Source organism: Ambystoma mexicanum, chromosome 9 (assembly GCF_040938575.1).
Source record: "Ambystoma mexicanum isolate Mex_15411 chromosome 9, UKY_AmexF1_1, whole genome shotgun sequence".
Classification (NCBI taxonomy): Eukaryota; Metazoa; Chordata; class Amphibia; order Caudata; family Ambystomatidae; genus Ambystoma; species Ambystoma mexicanum.
Genome location: NC_090931.1, coordinates 140,073,639 through 140,092,282, shown reverse-complemented (window position 1 = coordinate 140,092,282; position 18,644 = coordinate 140,073,639). Strand labels below are relative to the sequence as shown.

General features: G+C 44.6%; 1 protein-coding gene across 1 annotated transcript in view; it reads right to left on the bottom strand.

The window, feature by feature from the left end:
• Positions 1-18,644, bottom strand: part of POU2AF1 (POU class 2 homeobox associating factor 1) — a 258,429-nt gene that overhangs the window by 14,393 nt on the left and 225,392 nt on the right. The window contains exon 2 of the mRNA XM_069614313.1: positions 7,457-7,596. Coding sequence (XP_069470414.1) covers positions 7,457-7,596 — 140 coding nt within the window. The remainder of the gene's footprint in view (positions 1-7,456; positions 7,597-18,644) is intronic.

Sequence of the window (18,644 nt, the reverse complement as noted above, 5' to 3'; positions counted from 1 at the left end):
TTGCCACAATACCTGGCCAACGGGTTCATCCGTCCCTCGAAGTCTCCAGTCACAAGCAGGGCAGGCACCATTGCCAGGAAGCGTGCCCTCGATGCCAGCACCATCAGCCAATCCTGTTCAGATAACCCTTCCTGGGGCAGTTCCCTTGGCCCCGCTCGAACGATTTACGGGGGATCCCAAGAGGTCTGCAACGTTCATGAACCAGTGCTGCCTGCACTTCCTCTGTTGACCCGGGGCCTTTCCGAATGACCAATCACGGGTCGCTTTTGTGCTATCCTACCTGAGTGGCAGCGCTGCGGACTGTACCCTTTGTGGCCCAAGATGATCCTTTGCTGCATGACTTCAGAAAGACATGCTAATACCCAGCCACCGCATAGACCATACGATTGCAAAATCGACCTGATACCCGGAGCACAAATCCCTTGTGGGCGAATTTACGCACTCATGGAATCAGAAAACCAGCACCTGAAGGCCTATCTTAACACAATACCTGGCCAACGGGTTCATCCGTCCCTCAAAGTCTCCAGCAGCAAGTCCTCTATTCTTCGTACCGAAAAAGGAGGGGGACTTGAGAACGTGCATCGACTATCGAGCACTGAACCAGATTACCGTAAAAAACTGCTACCCCCTGCCACTGATCCCTGAATTGCTTGATCAAGTCAAAGATGCCCAAATCTACACAAAACTAGACCTGAGAGGGGCATATCACCTTGTTTGCGTAAAACAGGGGGACGAATGGAATACCGCTTTTCGCACCAAATACAGCTTGTACGAATATCAAGTAATGCCCTTTGGCCTTTGCAACACGCCTGCAGCATTTCAATGCTTCATGAACAATGTCCTACGGGAATTCATTGATGTCTGTGCTCTAGTGTACATCGACGATATTCTAGTATATTCCGCATCAAAGCAGGACCACGTTAAACACGTCCGATCCGTATTGGAGAAACTCGGCCAACACCAGCTCTACGCCAAGCTTGAAAAGTGCTCATTCCACGTCTGCGAGGTGAAATTCCTGGGCTTTATTCTCAGCCTGAATGGAATCCGAATGGATGTACACAAGGTAGACACTATCCTGAACTGGCCATCCCCAAATTCATTGAAGGGGGTTAAAAGTATGCTGGGTTTTGCAAACTTCTAAAGGCGGTTCATCCCAGGATTTTCACAAATCGCGCATCCCAGCACGTCATTGCTAAGGAAAAGCAACAAAAAGTTCCAGTGGTCAACCGAAGCTGAGGAAGCTTTCCAGGAACTCAAAGCAAGATTCACATCTGACCCAATCTTATGCCACCATCGCCCTGATCCCCCATACCTGGTGGAAACGGACACCTCAAGCATGGCTATGGGAGCCGTCCTCTCACAAAAGGACCCCAAAACAGGCCAGTTACATGCAGTTGCCTTCTGCTCACGTAAATTCACACCTCCTGAACTCAATTACGCTATCATAGACAAAGAACTCCTGGCCATTAAATCAGCCTTCAAGGCATGGCAGCACTACCTCTTGGGCGCCAGACACACAATCACCGTAATAACTGACCACCGGAACCTCCAGTACCTAAAAACGGCAAAGGCCCAATCCTCATGACAACTACGTTGGGCTATTTTTTTTGCTGAATATGACAACTTGATTACATTTCGACCAGGGGTGAAAAAAGGGAAGGCGATGCCCTTTCCCGTAGGGGGGTGGAAGAGCAAGGGTATCAGACACCTGACCCAATAGCAATCATCCCGAGTGACAAGCTCCTAGGAATCACAGCAACCATAACTCATAAAGAATTACATGAAGAAATCCAAAACCTGATGAGTCCCGAGCAGTTACAAGCGTGGAGTGCACAAGGAGAACATTACATGATAAAAGATCAGTTGCCCTACTTCAGGAATCGTTTATTCTTACCAAATCAAGAACTACGAGAACAAGTCATGTCCGGTTATCATGATTGCTTGTTCGAGGGCCTCCCCGGAATCGCTAAAACCCTAGCCAAGGTAATACAAAATTATTGGCGGCCCACGTGGCGTAAAGACATTATCCAATTCATCCTATCTTGTGGAGTGTGTGCTCAAAACAAGTCATCCAAGCAGAAACCGGCTTGGCTATTTCAACCATTGCAACCCCACCAGCACCAGGGCACACGTTGTCCCTCGATTTCATTACTGACTTACTACCCAGTCAAGGGTTTAACACTATTCTTGTGGTCGTGGAACTATTTTCAAAAATGGCACATTTCATTCCTCTTAAGGGGCTCCCAAATGCTTCCACTCTGGCAAAGGTATTTCTTGAAGGCATTGTACGGCTCCATGGGTTTACTTCAGTTTTGGTCTCAGACCGAGGTACTCAATTCGTATCTAATTTCTGGAGAAAATGCTGCTCTATGGCCCAGATCGACATCCGGCTATCCACCAGTCACCATCCCTAAACAGATGGTCAAACTGAGAGGACAAATCAGACGCTCGAGCAGTATCTGCGTTGCATGTTACACCAAGCTGAAGGAAGCTGGTTCGACCTATTATGGATAGCTGAATATGCTTATAATAATTCCCTACACACCAGCACTGGGCAGACACCCTTTTATACCATGTACGGCAGGCACCCGCGTACTTCTGAGTTGGACGGTCCTACAACCCTGGAAATGCCAGCAGTCAAAACCTTGCACACAACCTTTTCTCAAACCTTTAAAAGGGCAGCTGAACGCCTAAGAATCGCCAAAAGAAGTTTGCTGATCAACACCGAGCAAAAGCCCCCAACTACCAAGTGGGAGACAAAGTCTGGCTGGCGTCTAAACACGTGTCCATTAAAGGAACCCGAACTTTCCGTCCAAGATACCTGGGTCCATTCACCGTCACCTCTGTGATAAATCCTGTGGCGGTCAAGCTAGCTTTGCCATCAAACATGCACATTCATCCTGTGTTCCACGTGTCTCTCCTTAAACCTGTTCAACCTGGGACCCGGGTAGCAACGCCACCGCAGCCAAAAGTAGTCGCCTTGGAGCCAGAATTCGAAGTCAAGGACATCCTGGATTCAAAGTACGTCAGATCCAAATTATACTACTTAATAGATTGGAAGGGGTGTGGTCCCCAAGACAGGACACGGGAGTCTTGTCAGTACATCCATCCACCTCGCTTGCTTAGACAATTTCATCAAAACCATCCAAACAAACCAGGACCAGACAGAAGCGCCACCTTGAGAGGGTCTTGGGGGGGGGGAGTGCTGTCATGATTCCTGCCCCTCATGTCGCAAGCCCTCCAAGATTTCAGGCTGGAGCCAGGCCACGATCACCTATATGGCCCTCAAGGGCCTCTCCATCCCTCCAAAGACCCACTTGGAGTCAGACTTGGCGCTTGTGGCACCAGACTCACTCACTCCCATAGGATAACATTGGGGATTGGACTTGTAGTACATTGATGGGGACAAGATGGATGCCCCCACATATTTCGGTTCCCATAACTGCATGTGCAGTCTAGTATTTTGGGTGTGGTTTAGCCCAGAGACACCTGTTTTACCCAGAGACTATTTAAGCCACGCCCAGGCTGAAAGGCATGCTTTGCATTTTCTGCACCTGCAGCGTGACACTCACTGTGTTCGGATCGGTCTCCAGAAGGCCTGCATCTTTCTTCTGCGCTCAGCTCCTGCAAGAACAAGAACACTGTTAGGAACAGCCTTACCTTGCAGTGCTTCTGCCCATCATTCATCGCTCCTTCTGTTCTGCGGGCATCTTCGGCGGTGTCATTCCCATCCCGGCACGCCGCTTCCTAAGGAAAAGGGAAAAGAACAGAAAAAAGGCATTAGTAAGCATTCAGCACATCTTTGCTTATTTTTAAAGACTGTACGAGCTTCAAACGCTTACCTGAATCCCAGCCGCTCTGGGGGAACTCTGTCTCCGGAACTTATCATCCATCTGCAAGAGAGGAAAGACACTCCAGGTTAGCGTGGAAACACCTAGAGGCGCCGCATACCATGCTTACTCACCGCATTTCTTCTTCATAACTGGCATCCACGCTGAAAACGTTGCGGCACCTAAAAGACACAGAAAAAGAGCTCAGTTCAATAGAAATACGAAAGGGTCGCATTGCTACTCATCTCAGCAGCACGTTGCCATCCCCGGACGCCGGCCATCATCGAAGGAAGGAAAGGAACGAAGTTAGAGAACTGTTCAAAAGACTCATTACACTTACCTGTCGGACTCTTGCCAGTGAAGTAACTAGGCAGCAACGAGCCCGTATCAATCAACGCGCCCCTGTGCTGAAAGCAGGGCAGAGAGCACACTTTCCAAGAAAACAAGGTGAGCTGTGGATCAAAGTGAAGGGTTGGACCCCGGGGAAGAAGGGGTTCAAGCACACAGAGACAATAGGGAGTTACACTCTACCAATCCTGTGTTTCAGGCCCAGTCTCCAGTCGAGTAGACTCCAGGGAAGGGTTTGAGGTCGTAAGAGGTCAGAACAGGCTGAGTGACGTCCCCGTGGATACCAGGTGAGCATTACAGCATTGTCGATATATAAGCTAGTGCAGCAGAATAGTCCTCTTGGGACGACGAGAGCCAGAGCTCAGTGGTGCTGAGATTTACAGACAGACAATATGGATGAGCAATGGCTAATTATGTGCAGATTGACAAAGGAGGTGTTGTTGAGCTCCAGATTCAGGCTTATCCAATTCAAGATCACTAATAGATTGCGCTACACTCCGCGGCGGATTAAATTGTTTAAATCAGATTGGGAGGGCTAATTGGCCTAGGTGTAAAAACCTGAATGCTGATCTCCTGCACATGTTGTGGTCTTGCCCGAAATTGTCTAATTACTATACATAGGTCTGTGCTATTTTACCTAAGACACTGAACACAGTCATTCAACCCAACCCAGCTGGTTGCCTGCCGGTGGGATGTGGGTTGCGACATCTGATACAAAACAAATATTTCTAAGTATAAGCCTGCTGCTGGAAAAAGATGCAGGTTACAGAAATGGACTAGCACTGTGCCCCCCAAGGTGGGGACGTGGCAAAATAATGTACTTTGGGCTATGAACTATATATGACATTGCTTCCAGCTAAGTGTCGCCCTAAGGATATCTGGGAAGACCTTTGCAATTATTTACACCCCAACTGAGTGAATACTGATAGTGATGACAATATGACAAACACAGCTATTTAAAATGTTAAACTGTTTATACTATATTTGCACTAATCACAATTGTAAATCCAAGCATGATCACATTTTGAATATCTATATATAGGAAATTGAAAATCTGTTAGTTTGCTTGTTTGTTTGTTCCTCATACAATTCCAAGCAGTTCCACTAATCTGCACCAAATTCTGTACAGTTACATGTTAGGAGCCTCTGGATATCATTGGCTATATTAAATGCGGACACCCCAACTTGTTCCCCAGATTACAGCACCTGTATACATGAGACGGTTGCCTGGAAGTGGTGAAACATCAAGGTGGTCGTAGAAGGACCGAGCAGAGCTCATTTCAAGCATCTGCGTGCGACAAACAGAATTTTAAGGCCTTACAAACCACATTTCACCTCACTAATGAGGCCCGACTAGGCCGAAACATGTGTCTGGGTTTGCTGGTGGTACACATTCTATAGAACAGGGTATTTGACCCATGTCCATTCTCAGAAGAGGGGCTCCCACACTCCTTTCAATGTTATAAAACTTGGGATTTCCCCCCGAGTAACCCAGGGCAATCCTGATGTGGACGCCTTGCTCACTGTGCTTGGAGAAGCTCAGCTTCACCTGACTGTTGAGGCCAGACTAGGCTGAAACATGTGTCTGGGTTTGCTGATGGTACTCTTGTTCAGAAGAGAATTAACTAGCATTTAGGTGCTGGACTGCACTTGTGGGTGGGACAAAGACTGATAGGCAAATGGACATTTCTCTTCTGTGAAAGGTGCAGTGAGCTAAAATGTGTTTGTAGACCCTCCTGAGTGGAAGACATTCCATAGAAAAGGGTATTTGACCCATGGCCTTTCACAGTAGAGGGGCTCCACACTCCTTTATACATTTCAAAAAATATTTGGGTTCCAGACAGAAATGCTTAGAAACTGATAGGTTGAAATATTCAAATGATGGAGGGTCTGCATGACTAGTGAAGAATGCTTGAGGCTGGGTGGGGGGAAGAAGGGAAGAGGATGAGGAGGGCAAAGGGAAGAGAAACGAAGAGTTCTACTGCAGTTGAATGTGATGTGCTGATAGCACAGCACATCACACCTCTGCAGTAGCATGGCTCTGTTGGTTGTGTCTCTGTTGCAACAATAGTTATGTAGATTGCAAGCCAGAGATTTTAATATGGGCACATCTGACTCACTATTTCACCCTTCTTAGCTGGGCGCAATGGGGCTCCTTATTAGTCTGTCAGTGTGACAAAACAATAGTGGTCATTCTGTTACAGAATTTGTTTGCAATAACACAATTCCTGCCATTTTACCGTGCCACCAAATTGCATCCATGCCCCTATAGTGGAAGATGTCCCTCCAGCAGGGTGGTGGATGTAAAAACACTATTTAAATACCAAGGAACTGAAGAATGACTAAGTTGAATCCACAATAATTACTCCGAAATCACCATGGGGTTGTCTGGACTCCAGGAATTAGGAACAGCTCTGTCATACGGCCACCTGTAATCTGGTGGCAATTTAACTGTATGAGTGGTGGTATTGGTAAACAAGCTTGGTGGCAATTCCTCTGGTATTACTGGCAAACTCGGAATGAAACTCAATGATTAATGTTGGCCTTTGTCATGCTGAGCCCTAGCATTACAATCTGCATGAAGCCTTGTAGTTGTCTGCCTGATTTCAAAGCTGCTTCACACCCTTCAGGTATACTCAACCCGTTTTGTTGACTGAAAATGTAAACTTCATTTGCGCTTGGAGAAAAGTGTGAAGGACACAAACTTCCAGTTGCAACACCATTGATGTCTTTCCAACCACCATACACTGGCAATCAATATTTGCTGAAATTTACAACAGGATAAAAAAGTTAATATTTGTACCCAACTTATTTATGCTCTAATTGGCAACTTCAAATGCATCAAAGATTGAGACAGCCCTGCTGGAATTAAAACCTGTAGCCCGCATGTTACACACCCATCTCTGTGGCATCGATCAAGTGAGAATTCTTAGTGTAGACTATTTACCGAAAGCAATAGGTCCAACAGCAAAGCAATCCCGAGGGCGACCACCTACGACACCACCACTCGTACGGAACAAGGCCTCACATATGGCTTCATTAGAAGAGAAGGAGAGAAGATTGTGTTTTGTCTTAGATGGGATACATCCATGTGAATGCCCTGTGCATTCTGCAGACACACTTAGGAGTCCCCAAGGATCCCAGACAACAGCACTTAGAGAATGGTGTCCCATATCATCCAATTAGGTATTAAAGTTAAATGTTAAAATCATGACAATCCAAGTTTATCCACAGATATTCTTGATTTGGAATAATTAAATATTTAATTGCTAACTTACGGTAGGGGCTGGCATGGCACTATTGTTGCAGCAGAATGTGCTGCTCAAATTCCCTCGTTTCCGCTTTAAGAGTTCCTTCACAGGCTCTTTGACCCGCACGCCTTGATATGGCCGCTGTGGTTGTGGGTCTGATTTTGAAGCTAGAAAAAAAACATTTCACAATTGCATTAAATACTTGGCAGATGGTTAATTTCACTAAGACCAGAGGGATATTTCTGTCTGTCTCCAATCCAACAACTCTTCTTTCAACACATATTTTCTTTTCAATCTCCTCACCCCTTCCCCCAACACACTTGTTGGGATGCAAGTCCAATGTCCCAAACATGAGAGAAAGTACAAGTTAAGGAAATCTCTCTAGCATAAGTCAAGAACCATATAGAGGGCCAGTCACCTTGCTAATCCACACGACATATAGGCATCATGTGAAGCAGACCAAGGGATTGACTAGTTTCTGACAATGATCAACAATGAAATATAAATTAGACACCTAAAGGCATCTAATCGTGAGAAAGCAAACTGTGTACAATAAGATCGGAGGCAACTAACATATAGTAGCACAGTAGAAAAAAGGTACACATACAAGTAACAGAAGGAAACACATTGCACTTTTCAGAGTGGAAATAATAGCTAGACAAATAGACTAGACAACAGTAAGAGAAATAGTAAGCAGCAAATAGAAATTCATGTTAGTAATGTAATATGCAGCAAATAACTTTTAAGCCATTCTAAAGTCAAAAGGGCATTCTTAGAAGCAGCCCTTCACAGTAGTTTGAAAACCAGGCTGCAGAGAAACATTCACATTTTCAGTGGTTAAACACAGCCTTTTCTGGCTTGTCCCAGACACAACAAAGCACAAGGTTGTACCACAAGAGAGAAGATGCGAAAAGATGCATAGGGATTGGCTAGGCGCAGCGAGTGCAGCAGGTCCCCAAGCCTTGAACAAACGAAACCTATAACAAATAATGTTTTTGCCAATCACGTAAAAATGAACAAAACGTGGGCCACAACTTTGGTGAGAATGAGGCAATGTGCAGGGATGTGCACACGACAAAGTTGGTCAGGAAAAAGACATACACTGCCCCTGCTAGAAAACATCAACCTAGAAGTGGAGTAAAGAGTACCAAGCAACATGGGTATTTTAACCAAGAATATAAAGAAATAGGTATCCAAAGATCATAGAAGCAAGGAGAGGCTTGATCAATGAGGAGAATAGATTAAATGCTCAGATACTTCTTCAAACCAAATATGTTCATAAGAGTTAGGGCCGCTCACACCCACCCACAGTTAAATGCACATTTTATATTTGCACATGGTCTCGAAGCAAGGCACCAAGAAGAATGCCCCATGAAGTCCTGTAATTCCATCAGGAAAGAAATGAACCAAAAGGTGAAACATGTTTCCAACAAATGTCACCACAGTAACTGTCAGTTGAATAGTCGCAAGGTTGAGAAAGGTCAGGTGATGCCAACCTTTGGGTCCCATGGGAACTCGATGAAGTATTAATTTTTGTTGCCACACTGTCCACACCTCACAAAGGGATTGATCAGTCAAGGTGAAAGTAACCGACCCAGAAACACTTGAGGTGGGACAGCCAATGAAAAACATAGTTGTATCTTGCAAAAAGTTTAGAATGTCTATTGTCCAATTAGAACTGGAAAAGCTGGATAACCCCATTATTAGATCATTGTTAAGAGGAAGTCATTAGCATGATCACAAGGAATGTGATAGGCCAATAGGGCTAGGTATTGTCAGAATCCCCGATAGAACACCAGCTGCTGTCCAATCAGTGAATGTAAATATACATATTAACATTGTCAAAACCATGATGTCAAACACTCCGATAACCACTGCCATTTAATGATGACAATTTGAATGATTTTTTGGATTATTCCCAGCCGAGGCTGAATGTAATAAACATTTTTTTTCTTGCTTCTCGTGCACTTTTATTGTCTCATTCAATTATTTTTAATACAACTGGGGTTTTTGGGGCTACCTTACATTTGGTGACTCGCAAAGCTATTCTAGGTACATCCAAGGGGCTAGGAGCTCCTCTGCCGCATTCTCCTGGGCAAGCAGCCCCTGCCTGCAGAGAGCAGAAACTGTGCACACCATGAGAAGGCCATCAAGTGCCCGGATTACCCAGGGGCTTGCCAGATCACTCGAGGCTATGGTGCCACCCCCAGGTGTACAGGCCCTTTAGGGGGAGCAACGGCATCAGTGGTTCTTGGAAGAACATAGAGAATCAAAGGGCACCTGATGCAAGAACAAGTGGGTGAATAAGAATTGGGAAGAGTGAGGAATGTGAGAGAGAGTGAACCATGTGGTGCATAAAGATGTTAACTTTGAGTAGAAATTAAGAAAGGGGCTCCCACAGAGAGTAGCGGTGACATCACAGTAGTAGTAGTATAGTAGTAGTGAAATGAGAGATATTGTGGTGAAACGTCCCTTGATAGAGGAGGGAGGACAGCACAGCGCGCACTCTATCCCTCTGTCCAGAGGTAGGGGGTGAGCGGAGGGAAAATAAACCATTCTCTATATAAGTGGTGATCTTGTGTTTTAGTTTTATGAATTATAGATAGAAAAGTGTTGTTTGATTTGTATGAGTGGAGAGTGGAAATTATTGGCTGTTTTTGTGTGAAGACACACAGTGAATTTGTGTCTACCTTTGTGTTTATTAGTGTCAAACAGAGGCACGCCGTGAGGGGCTGCCTCTGTAGACCTTTGGTTGCAAACGGTTTTTGTTGTGATGATTTGTTATTGGCATCACGCCATTGTGACTCCTTTGTTGTTTAAAATGTGTACACCGGTTGAGCATATATGTACGGAGCTCCCGACATATACAGAGAAGATTCTGGAATATCATAAAGAGTGGGTGACAGGGACAGAAGGTAAGATGTTTACTGTGTAGCCCATGAAAGGCACGCACAATAAGTGAATAATCGAACATATATTCACGCTTTGCGGTCAACGTATAAAGGAAAATATTAAGAATAGGACAGTATATATTAGAACTCTGCAAACTATATGATGAAGTAGAAGGGGAGTCAGAGTCCAGAAATGAACAAGGGGAAAAGACACCTGTTGTGGCCACAATCCACCATGCCCCTTCCTAGAGACAGCACTAGTGTGACTCAGTCCCCAATGCCTGAACAGTCTCCAATTCTGCCTCTATTCAAAGAAGGCTTCAGTTCAGCACAGGATGCAGTGCCTGCTAAGCCGATAGCCCAGCCAACACTTGGGACATATCCTGTACAGCTTTCCACAGGAAATTCAAACCCTCAATATAAACAGAAAACAGTTTCAGAACTAAAAGCATCATGGGGTGCTGCAGCAAATAACGAAGGGTGAGACCTGATTATAACGAAGTTGAAAATAAAGTGCTTAGGGAACTAGAAGCAGCTATCCAGTAGAAAGAAGAGAAGCTTCAGAGGGTAACTAAGAGATGGGAGAGAGGAGGACCGTGCCTAATGATAAATACTGATACATGAACAGTAGGGGAGATCCTGTTGAAAATGAATAGTGCAGTGATTAAAGATGCAAATATAGAGACAGAAGAAGGGATGCAGGCGGGAAGGAGAAATTAAGAGGGTACACTACACAGAGAGCACAACCAATAGAGTTTCAAGTACAAGTCAGAAGCATCAGAGAACAAGTGAGTGCAGGAGGATGATGAGGACTGTTGGGAGACAGAAGAAGAGGGGGATAAAGCCATGGGGGAAAGGCTCAGACCACATCCAAGGTCAATGGCAGTACCATGAGGGAATAACAGGGCGAAGACACCGAACAGAGGCAAGATGGGGACACCAATTCCATTAATAGAGAATGGAATAGTGAGATCGCAGGATGTGCCCTGGCAACACATGGATACAAATAATCTAATAAAGATTGTCTGTGCTCACAGCAGGGAAGTGGATCTCTGATTTTGATAAATAGACTGCGGGAGTCACCGTAGCAGTGGGAGACATGAAGAGCCTATTTGCCACTAAATTAGAAGAACAAACAAACACAATCTGGGAAAAAGCAGGATACCCAGGGGTTAGACATGTAGGATGGGGATCCATTTAATAATTGCAGAACCTGTGTCTGGAATGCTTTGAAAAGAACATACCCATACAAACCTGATATAAGATCAATCATGAAATGCACAATGAGACCAGATGAAGACCCAGCCGTGTACATTCATTCAATTCAGGAGATGTGGTGAGAAGAGACAGGAGAAGCCTGGGATAAAAGTATACCAATATCTTATCACATGTAAGGCAGATGTCTTCCAGTAGAGGTACGGACAGACTTGGACAAAATAGTGGGCAGCAAAGCAAAAAGATGGGGTGAGACACAAGCACATATGGTGCTTTATTGAAAGTAAAAGCATGAGAAGCAGAAGCAAAGTTTGTACAGAAACAGTTAGCAAAGGTGAGTATGGAAGCTGCAGTAGTCACTAGTGCCACAGATGGGAGACAGGAACAGAAACCACCACACAGTTGTGCTGGCGATTCAGTGGATAAAACAAGGGAAATGCGAGAGGTACAGGGAGCAAGAAGTAAATCCCAGAGAGGATGAGGAGGGGGGTTTGGAGGATTAAGACCACGATTTGGAGGGCCTTGTTGGTCATGTAGGAAAGTAGGACACGTGGCACAAGATTGTCGAAGCAGGCCTCAAATGCAGTATCATCCAGGTGCACTCCCAAACCAGTAATCTGCTTATATGTCACCATACAAGGTACCACACACACTGCATATGCCCCAGGTCCCATAGCAGCATCTGGACCGATGTATGCTCCAGGGTCCGCAAGCCACAAAATTCAGGCCTATAAAATATCCAACCCCAAAGGTCATGCAGATTGTCACACAGCAAGCACCTTCCCAAGCCATCACACCGCCATGGGAACAGAATGCATTATCTCAAGAAACAGTGACAGTTTTCACAGGAGCACCTGTCATGGGAGGCAATCATTTCCCACTTCTGGTGACAAATATATACTCACAATACGACAGCCCATAGTGAACCCTGACACGTCTAGTCCTATCATTCAACCCGGACCCAGAAAAGGAACCCAAGTGAGAGTTAGGTTAGAAGACAGGATGTTCACCTTTATGGTGGATACAGACGCCACCATGTCCTGTATAAGGGAAGTGTGGAGTCCTTTGGCCAACAGAAGCATGGACACGCAGGGATTCTCTGGGGCTATTACCAAGGTTCCATTCACAGAAAATCTACCCATCATCATAGGGACACAGGAAGTGTTAGTGCCATTAATATGCAGTACAGAAACACAGGTAAACCTATTGGAAAGCGATATCTTGAGCAAATTGAATATTATTATTTCATTCATAGCCAAAGGGATATTGTGCTCTACACCAGGCATGCATTACACCAGAATAGCGGTATTAGTCCAAGTGCCATGTTGTACCAGTGTGGTTCGAGCATTACCCGTGTTCATATACAGAGTGACTGTCCTGATAGGATGGCTTCCTGGGATGCAAAACATGATATTCCGCCTGTCCACATAATTTTTATTTAGACCAGCAGTCCCACAAGAGAAAGCACCAGGAGAGATGTTTACCCTACATAAGGAATCAGTGATCACCAGAAAACAAGCAATTATTCTAGCAGGCATAGATGAAGAGGGAATAGAATGGCACACAGTATTATGCATAGACCCCCACATTGCCACTAAGAGAAGTAATTGGTGAGCAATTATTCACAGATATGGAAGCTGAAGGGGAGATAGTGTTCTAGATATGCATACCCTGTCACATGGAAGTACAACAAGAGAGGTACCACAAACAGTATTGACTGCCAAAGCACCACCATCACGATTATATGAGCACATTGCCCAGTCATCTATGGACTGACAATCCTCATGATGTAGGGTTATTAAACAGCATGAGGGCAGTGAGAATCAAACTCAAACCAGGTGCAATACTCCTTAGAGTGAAACAATATCCAATATTCTGCCGTTGGAGGGAAAGTGTTGCAGAACACTGGAGGCTTTGATGGCGCTGGTGACCTTATGCTTGCCGAAACCTCTGCGGTGCCTTGCTGAGCTGATTGTGATGGCTTATTGGTCTGCTGTGTTGTCCATGTTACTTCTTGTTAATCTCTGTCAACTCTCAGCCACGGCATTCCTTTGTGCTTTTGCCTTTTACTATTCTATTTACAATTCTACTGAATGATGCCAGTTACAAGAGCAAACACTATGAATAACCTGGTTAATGATATGAATTTGCCTACTGGGGCTGTCCCTGGGACACCGCCTAACGTTAACTACCGTGGTACTTTGGCCAGGCTGGAACCTTCTCCACTGCTTACATCTCCGTCCCTCTGTGAGAACGGCAGTTATTTGTCTCAAATTCTGGCACCAAGTGTAAAAAGGAGACAAAAGCTCCATAAATCCACCCACCCCACTCTCCACCAACAAAACCACCAAGAGAGACACCACTGAAGCAGTTGCTGTCGTTAGCGGGGTCCTCTTCCCCCTCTCATATGCAGCCACTGAATTTGGTGTCATCTTCCCATGAGTTTAACAGGGACGTATCAGAGGGTAGGGGATCTTATAGCCTCGAAGGCCTTGTACCCATGTATGTTCTGACAACCCCATCCCTCTTGGTAAAAACAGGGGAGTGGACAGGGGAAGCCACCCCCCAAGAGCCTGGAAAGGGGCACGGTGATTTAAACAGTCCAGGAAACTGGTTGCTCCTCAAGGATCATATCATGCAGGATCTTGATGTATGTTTAAATGCTGAGGATCTCTGGGCCTGGTTTGGCTCCTTAGTCCCCAAAATGTCTACGCTACACCTACCGAGCTTGGATAAATCCTGTCAATCTGAATCTATGGGTGAGGAAAAGTCTTGTAAAACCCTTTATTCCCAGAATTTGGCTCATCAAGGCTCTCAAACCCATTTAGAAAAGTCTTCTTATAAAGGAACAAGTTCTCAGGTCTCTGTAGCTAAGCCTGTTTCTGGCTCAGCGGATGAATTTTCTTTTGGCGGCTCTTCTACACCCACAACATCAGCTATTCCACGTGATCTTTGAAGGATATTCACCTTAATAAGTCTGGTATGGCTAGAATTGCTGACCCTATTCTAAAAAGTTTTGCCATGGATTCCAGAAACATCATTCTTACTAATGTTGACAAGCCAAGGGAACATGAATCTAGTGAGGCGCTTAAAAATAACAATCTAGCCTGGCTCAATCAAAAAGTCGGCCATAATTGTGTTAGAACTCAAGACCTGAAAGTCCTTTGAAGGTTACAGATTGAAAATTGGTGTTCCCATGATAACACAGACTGTATTGTTATTGAATGTGGTCTAAGTAGTTTACCCCTGTTCCTGAACAAAAACACAAACCTGCGTAACATATCCTCCCTTACCAAGATAAGAGTTGTTGTGAACTGATTCTTTATGGTTATATATGTTTCGGTACCTTTTCCATCCTTTAGATGCTTTTTATATGCCTATTATTTTATGTATTTCTATGTTATGTTTTGTATTGGTGTTTTTTCTGTTTTGTCAGTGCACTGAGGCCTATGGGTGTGTTCCGCTATATACAAAATAAACTAAACTAAACTAAACTATATGGCACCATTACAGCACTAATTCAGCAAGGCATCATAGTGCCATTCACTCCCCATTCAGCACGACTTTCTATCGTGTGAAAAAGACAAAAGGCTTATTGTGGAGGTTCATACAAACTCTGACCTTTAAATAACATAGTAGAGACAGAATATTAGTGCCCAATCTTGCCTCAATACTATGCAATGTTCCCACAGATGTAGCTTATTTCACTGTGATTGATCTAAAAAATGACGTCTTCTTGATGCCATTACATTCAGATTCTCAGTAGCTCACATTGTTCACTTACCACGACTAGCGATACCAACAAACCGTTTTACCTTAAGGATATTGTGAGTCCCCCAGTGTCTTCAATAGGGTCCATCAGATGTACTTATGAAACACACAAATACCAAGCACAGTAATGGAGTATGTAGATGATTTGTTAGTGTGCAGCACAACAGAAGAACAGTGTAGGGAAGACACAATCCAGCTCCTAAAACTACTCGCAGACAAGGGGTACAAAGTTGACAAAGAGAAGTTACAGTATTAGTAGTAAACTAGGTAGTCTACCTAGGGCAGATACTATCCTCATCAGGGAGAGAGTAACCCAGGCAGAGCTACAGCAGTGCAGAACACACCACAGCCCAGCACAGTCAAGGAAATGCAGCATTTCCTAAGGTTGTGTAACTATTATAGAACATGGATTTTGACATATTCCACATATATCAGGCCCTTACTGCAAGCAGTAAAATAGGCAAGAAATTACAGGAACTCTAAAATCGACAGAGGAAATGTCAGAATGTTTTGAAGATCTCAAAATGGCAATCAGCAATTCCCCAGTGTTAGAAACACCAGATTACAACAAACAATGTTGTTCTCTCGAATGGAGAGGTAATGACAGTAGTTCTCAAACACCGTTCATCTCCAAAACATAAGCCCCTAGCATATTATAGTGGGCTTTTAGACCCAGTAATGCAAGGTCATTTCCCATGTGAGTACACTCTGGGAGCCACTGTATTTGATATTCAGATATCTGCTACAATCACAATGGAATGCCCTATAATATTGTATGTTGAGCATGCCGTTTTTACCATTCTTTAACAAAACAAGTCATCCCTCACCACACAGAGAGCATCTGGGTATGAGGTAATATTGTCAAACCTAGCCAATACCAAAATTAGATGCCATATTGTGAATCCAACAATTTGTAGCAAAACCAGCTGAGTCACAAGTTCAGGTACACAACTGTGCCGTGTATGAAGAACTCATGAAGAAAGCAGCAGAGTGAGTGAGGATGCACTCGATACAGGAGAGGTACTTCATATTAATGGGTCATCAACGATTAATCAGGAGAGTGGTCAGAAGCACACAGGAGCAGTAGTGGTAAGATATGTGAAGGGTCAAGAAGAAAAATGTGATGTTGTTTTATGTTATTTAATTCTTATATGGCATAACACACCAGAAGGCCTCAGTGCGCTACAAGAAAGAGGGCCAATACCAGAGGTCAGACCAGAACAGAAATCCGAAAGCAATTCCAAACTAATCATTAGAATTAGAATATCAAACAATAATGCAAAAGATATTCCCCTGACAAAATTCAGCACAAGCTGCAGAATTCAAAGCACGCATAGAATCACCTCAGTTGTCTTCAAGTGATGACATCACAATATTTACTGATTGAGAATATGTAACATCAACACTCCATTCAGGTCTGTCAAGATGGAAAATGAGAGGGTACAGAAGGTCAGATGGGTCTCCAGTACAGCATGCACCATTGTTATATAGACTAATAGATGCATTGAAATGAAGCAATCGTGAAGTGTGCACCCGAACACAAGAGAAACAGATGCAATTTCACATGGCAGTAAAGCTGCGAATACAGCTGCCAAACAGGCAGCTTTGCCCTTACATACAAGAGAAAGCAATACACCTATCATAGCAGGATAACAAGAGCAGTTACCAGAATTGTACAACTTAATGTCCATGGCGCACATTGTAGAATTGCAGGAAAGAGTGTCGCACCATGAGAAAGCATTATGGGTAAAGAGAGGGGGTACATTATGTGATGAATCAGAGGATGTCATCACTGATTTCCCGGTGGCGACCTCTTCCCATGTGGCCAGGGGATGGCAGTGTCTACCTAATCCTGACCCTAGGGGTGGCGATATGAGGAGGGCCACGGGGGGGGCATCCCTCAGGGGGAGGACAAGATATCATTAGAGTAAGACGCATATCCCCCTTTTCCTTTAAGGGATACTCATTCTCTTCCTAATGCCTAATTGGCACATTGTAATTTGCTTCCTCAAACCCCTGTTATGTCTGCTTCATACAGTTCCCAATATCCAACAGTGAGTGAGGAGTTGATAACTGAGATGAGGAAGAGACAGGGAGCAGTAGTGATTACTCCGAACAAGCTTTGTTGTCATCTTCAACTTCATATTGTAACAACCACTGAGACGAGAAGGAGGAACTAGAGCCATTAAGATGATTAGAGCCAACTAGCAAACTGTGCAGTCTAGTCTTTGGAAACTGCTTTGAGCTGCCAGGAAGTTTAAATTCCCAACAGCTGACAGACAACGTGAGGGAGACCCATGGAATCTCAGTGAAGCAGCGAGGGGGCCGGACAGCAAGCTACGGTAGAGCCCACAGGTGAAAGCGAGACCAAAGTGAAACCTTACTGTGTGAAGGGAAGTCGAGTGGCAGATGACCCACTGCCTGTATCGGAGAGACTGTGGGAGCCGCGCAGACCGGAACCATACATGGTAAATCTGCAGTGGTTAATGGGATGCACGCTGAGCCAGGAGGCGGCCCAGAGAAGCAACAAAGAGGTGCGAGAGACGTTCAAAGCACCCGGTAAGCCCAGGGAAGTGAAACAGGTTACCGGGTTGCCTAAGAATGCATACTGCTCCATGAAAGTAACAGAAAGTATGCTGAATGAAACATGTGAAGGGTTTAAAGGGATTTTGAACCATACCATGAATGGGTCACTAGACCCATACTTAAAAAGAGGAAATATAATAAATAGTAGAACGCATCTGCAATCAAACTTTAGGAAATCGGCAGTAAGAATCCAACACTGCACAAATATCTCTTTCTGCTTAAACGAGAGGAACACTGCATATAAATCCTGGCAAAGAAGCATACCAGCTAAAGTAAAACAATTGAAAGAGACAGTAAATCAAGAGATCAAAAGGCTGTATTCGAGACCTGGCAGGAGAGTACACCAGCGAAACATAAGTGTGTGGAAGACTGTGTCATCAAATGATTGGAAGAAGTCTGTGAAAGACTGTATGTAAGACCTGGCAGGGGAGTATACCAGGCAAAGTAAAAAAAAAAGGGTGTGTGATGGCCAACAGCAAAAGGATATGTCAAGGAAGACCATGCCCTTGACGTTGTGAGTTGTCTGTTACAGTGAAGTAAAACCTGGCAGGGGAGTATACCAGGCGACCTGCGAGTCTGGGACTCACATCCAAACTTCAAGTAGTAGAAAAGAAACCCAAGGAAGAGTTATACCTTTGGGATTGTGAGATGTTTTGCAAAGAAGAAGGAATCTGGGTAAGAGAGTTGTTCCCTGGAACTGTGAATGTAACAGCGGGAGGCAGTAACCCTCTTGGTCTACAAGGAACTTGGCT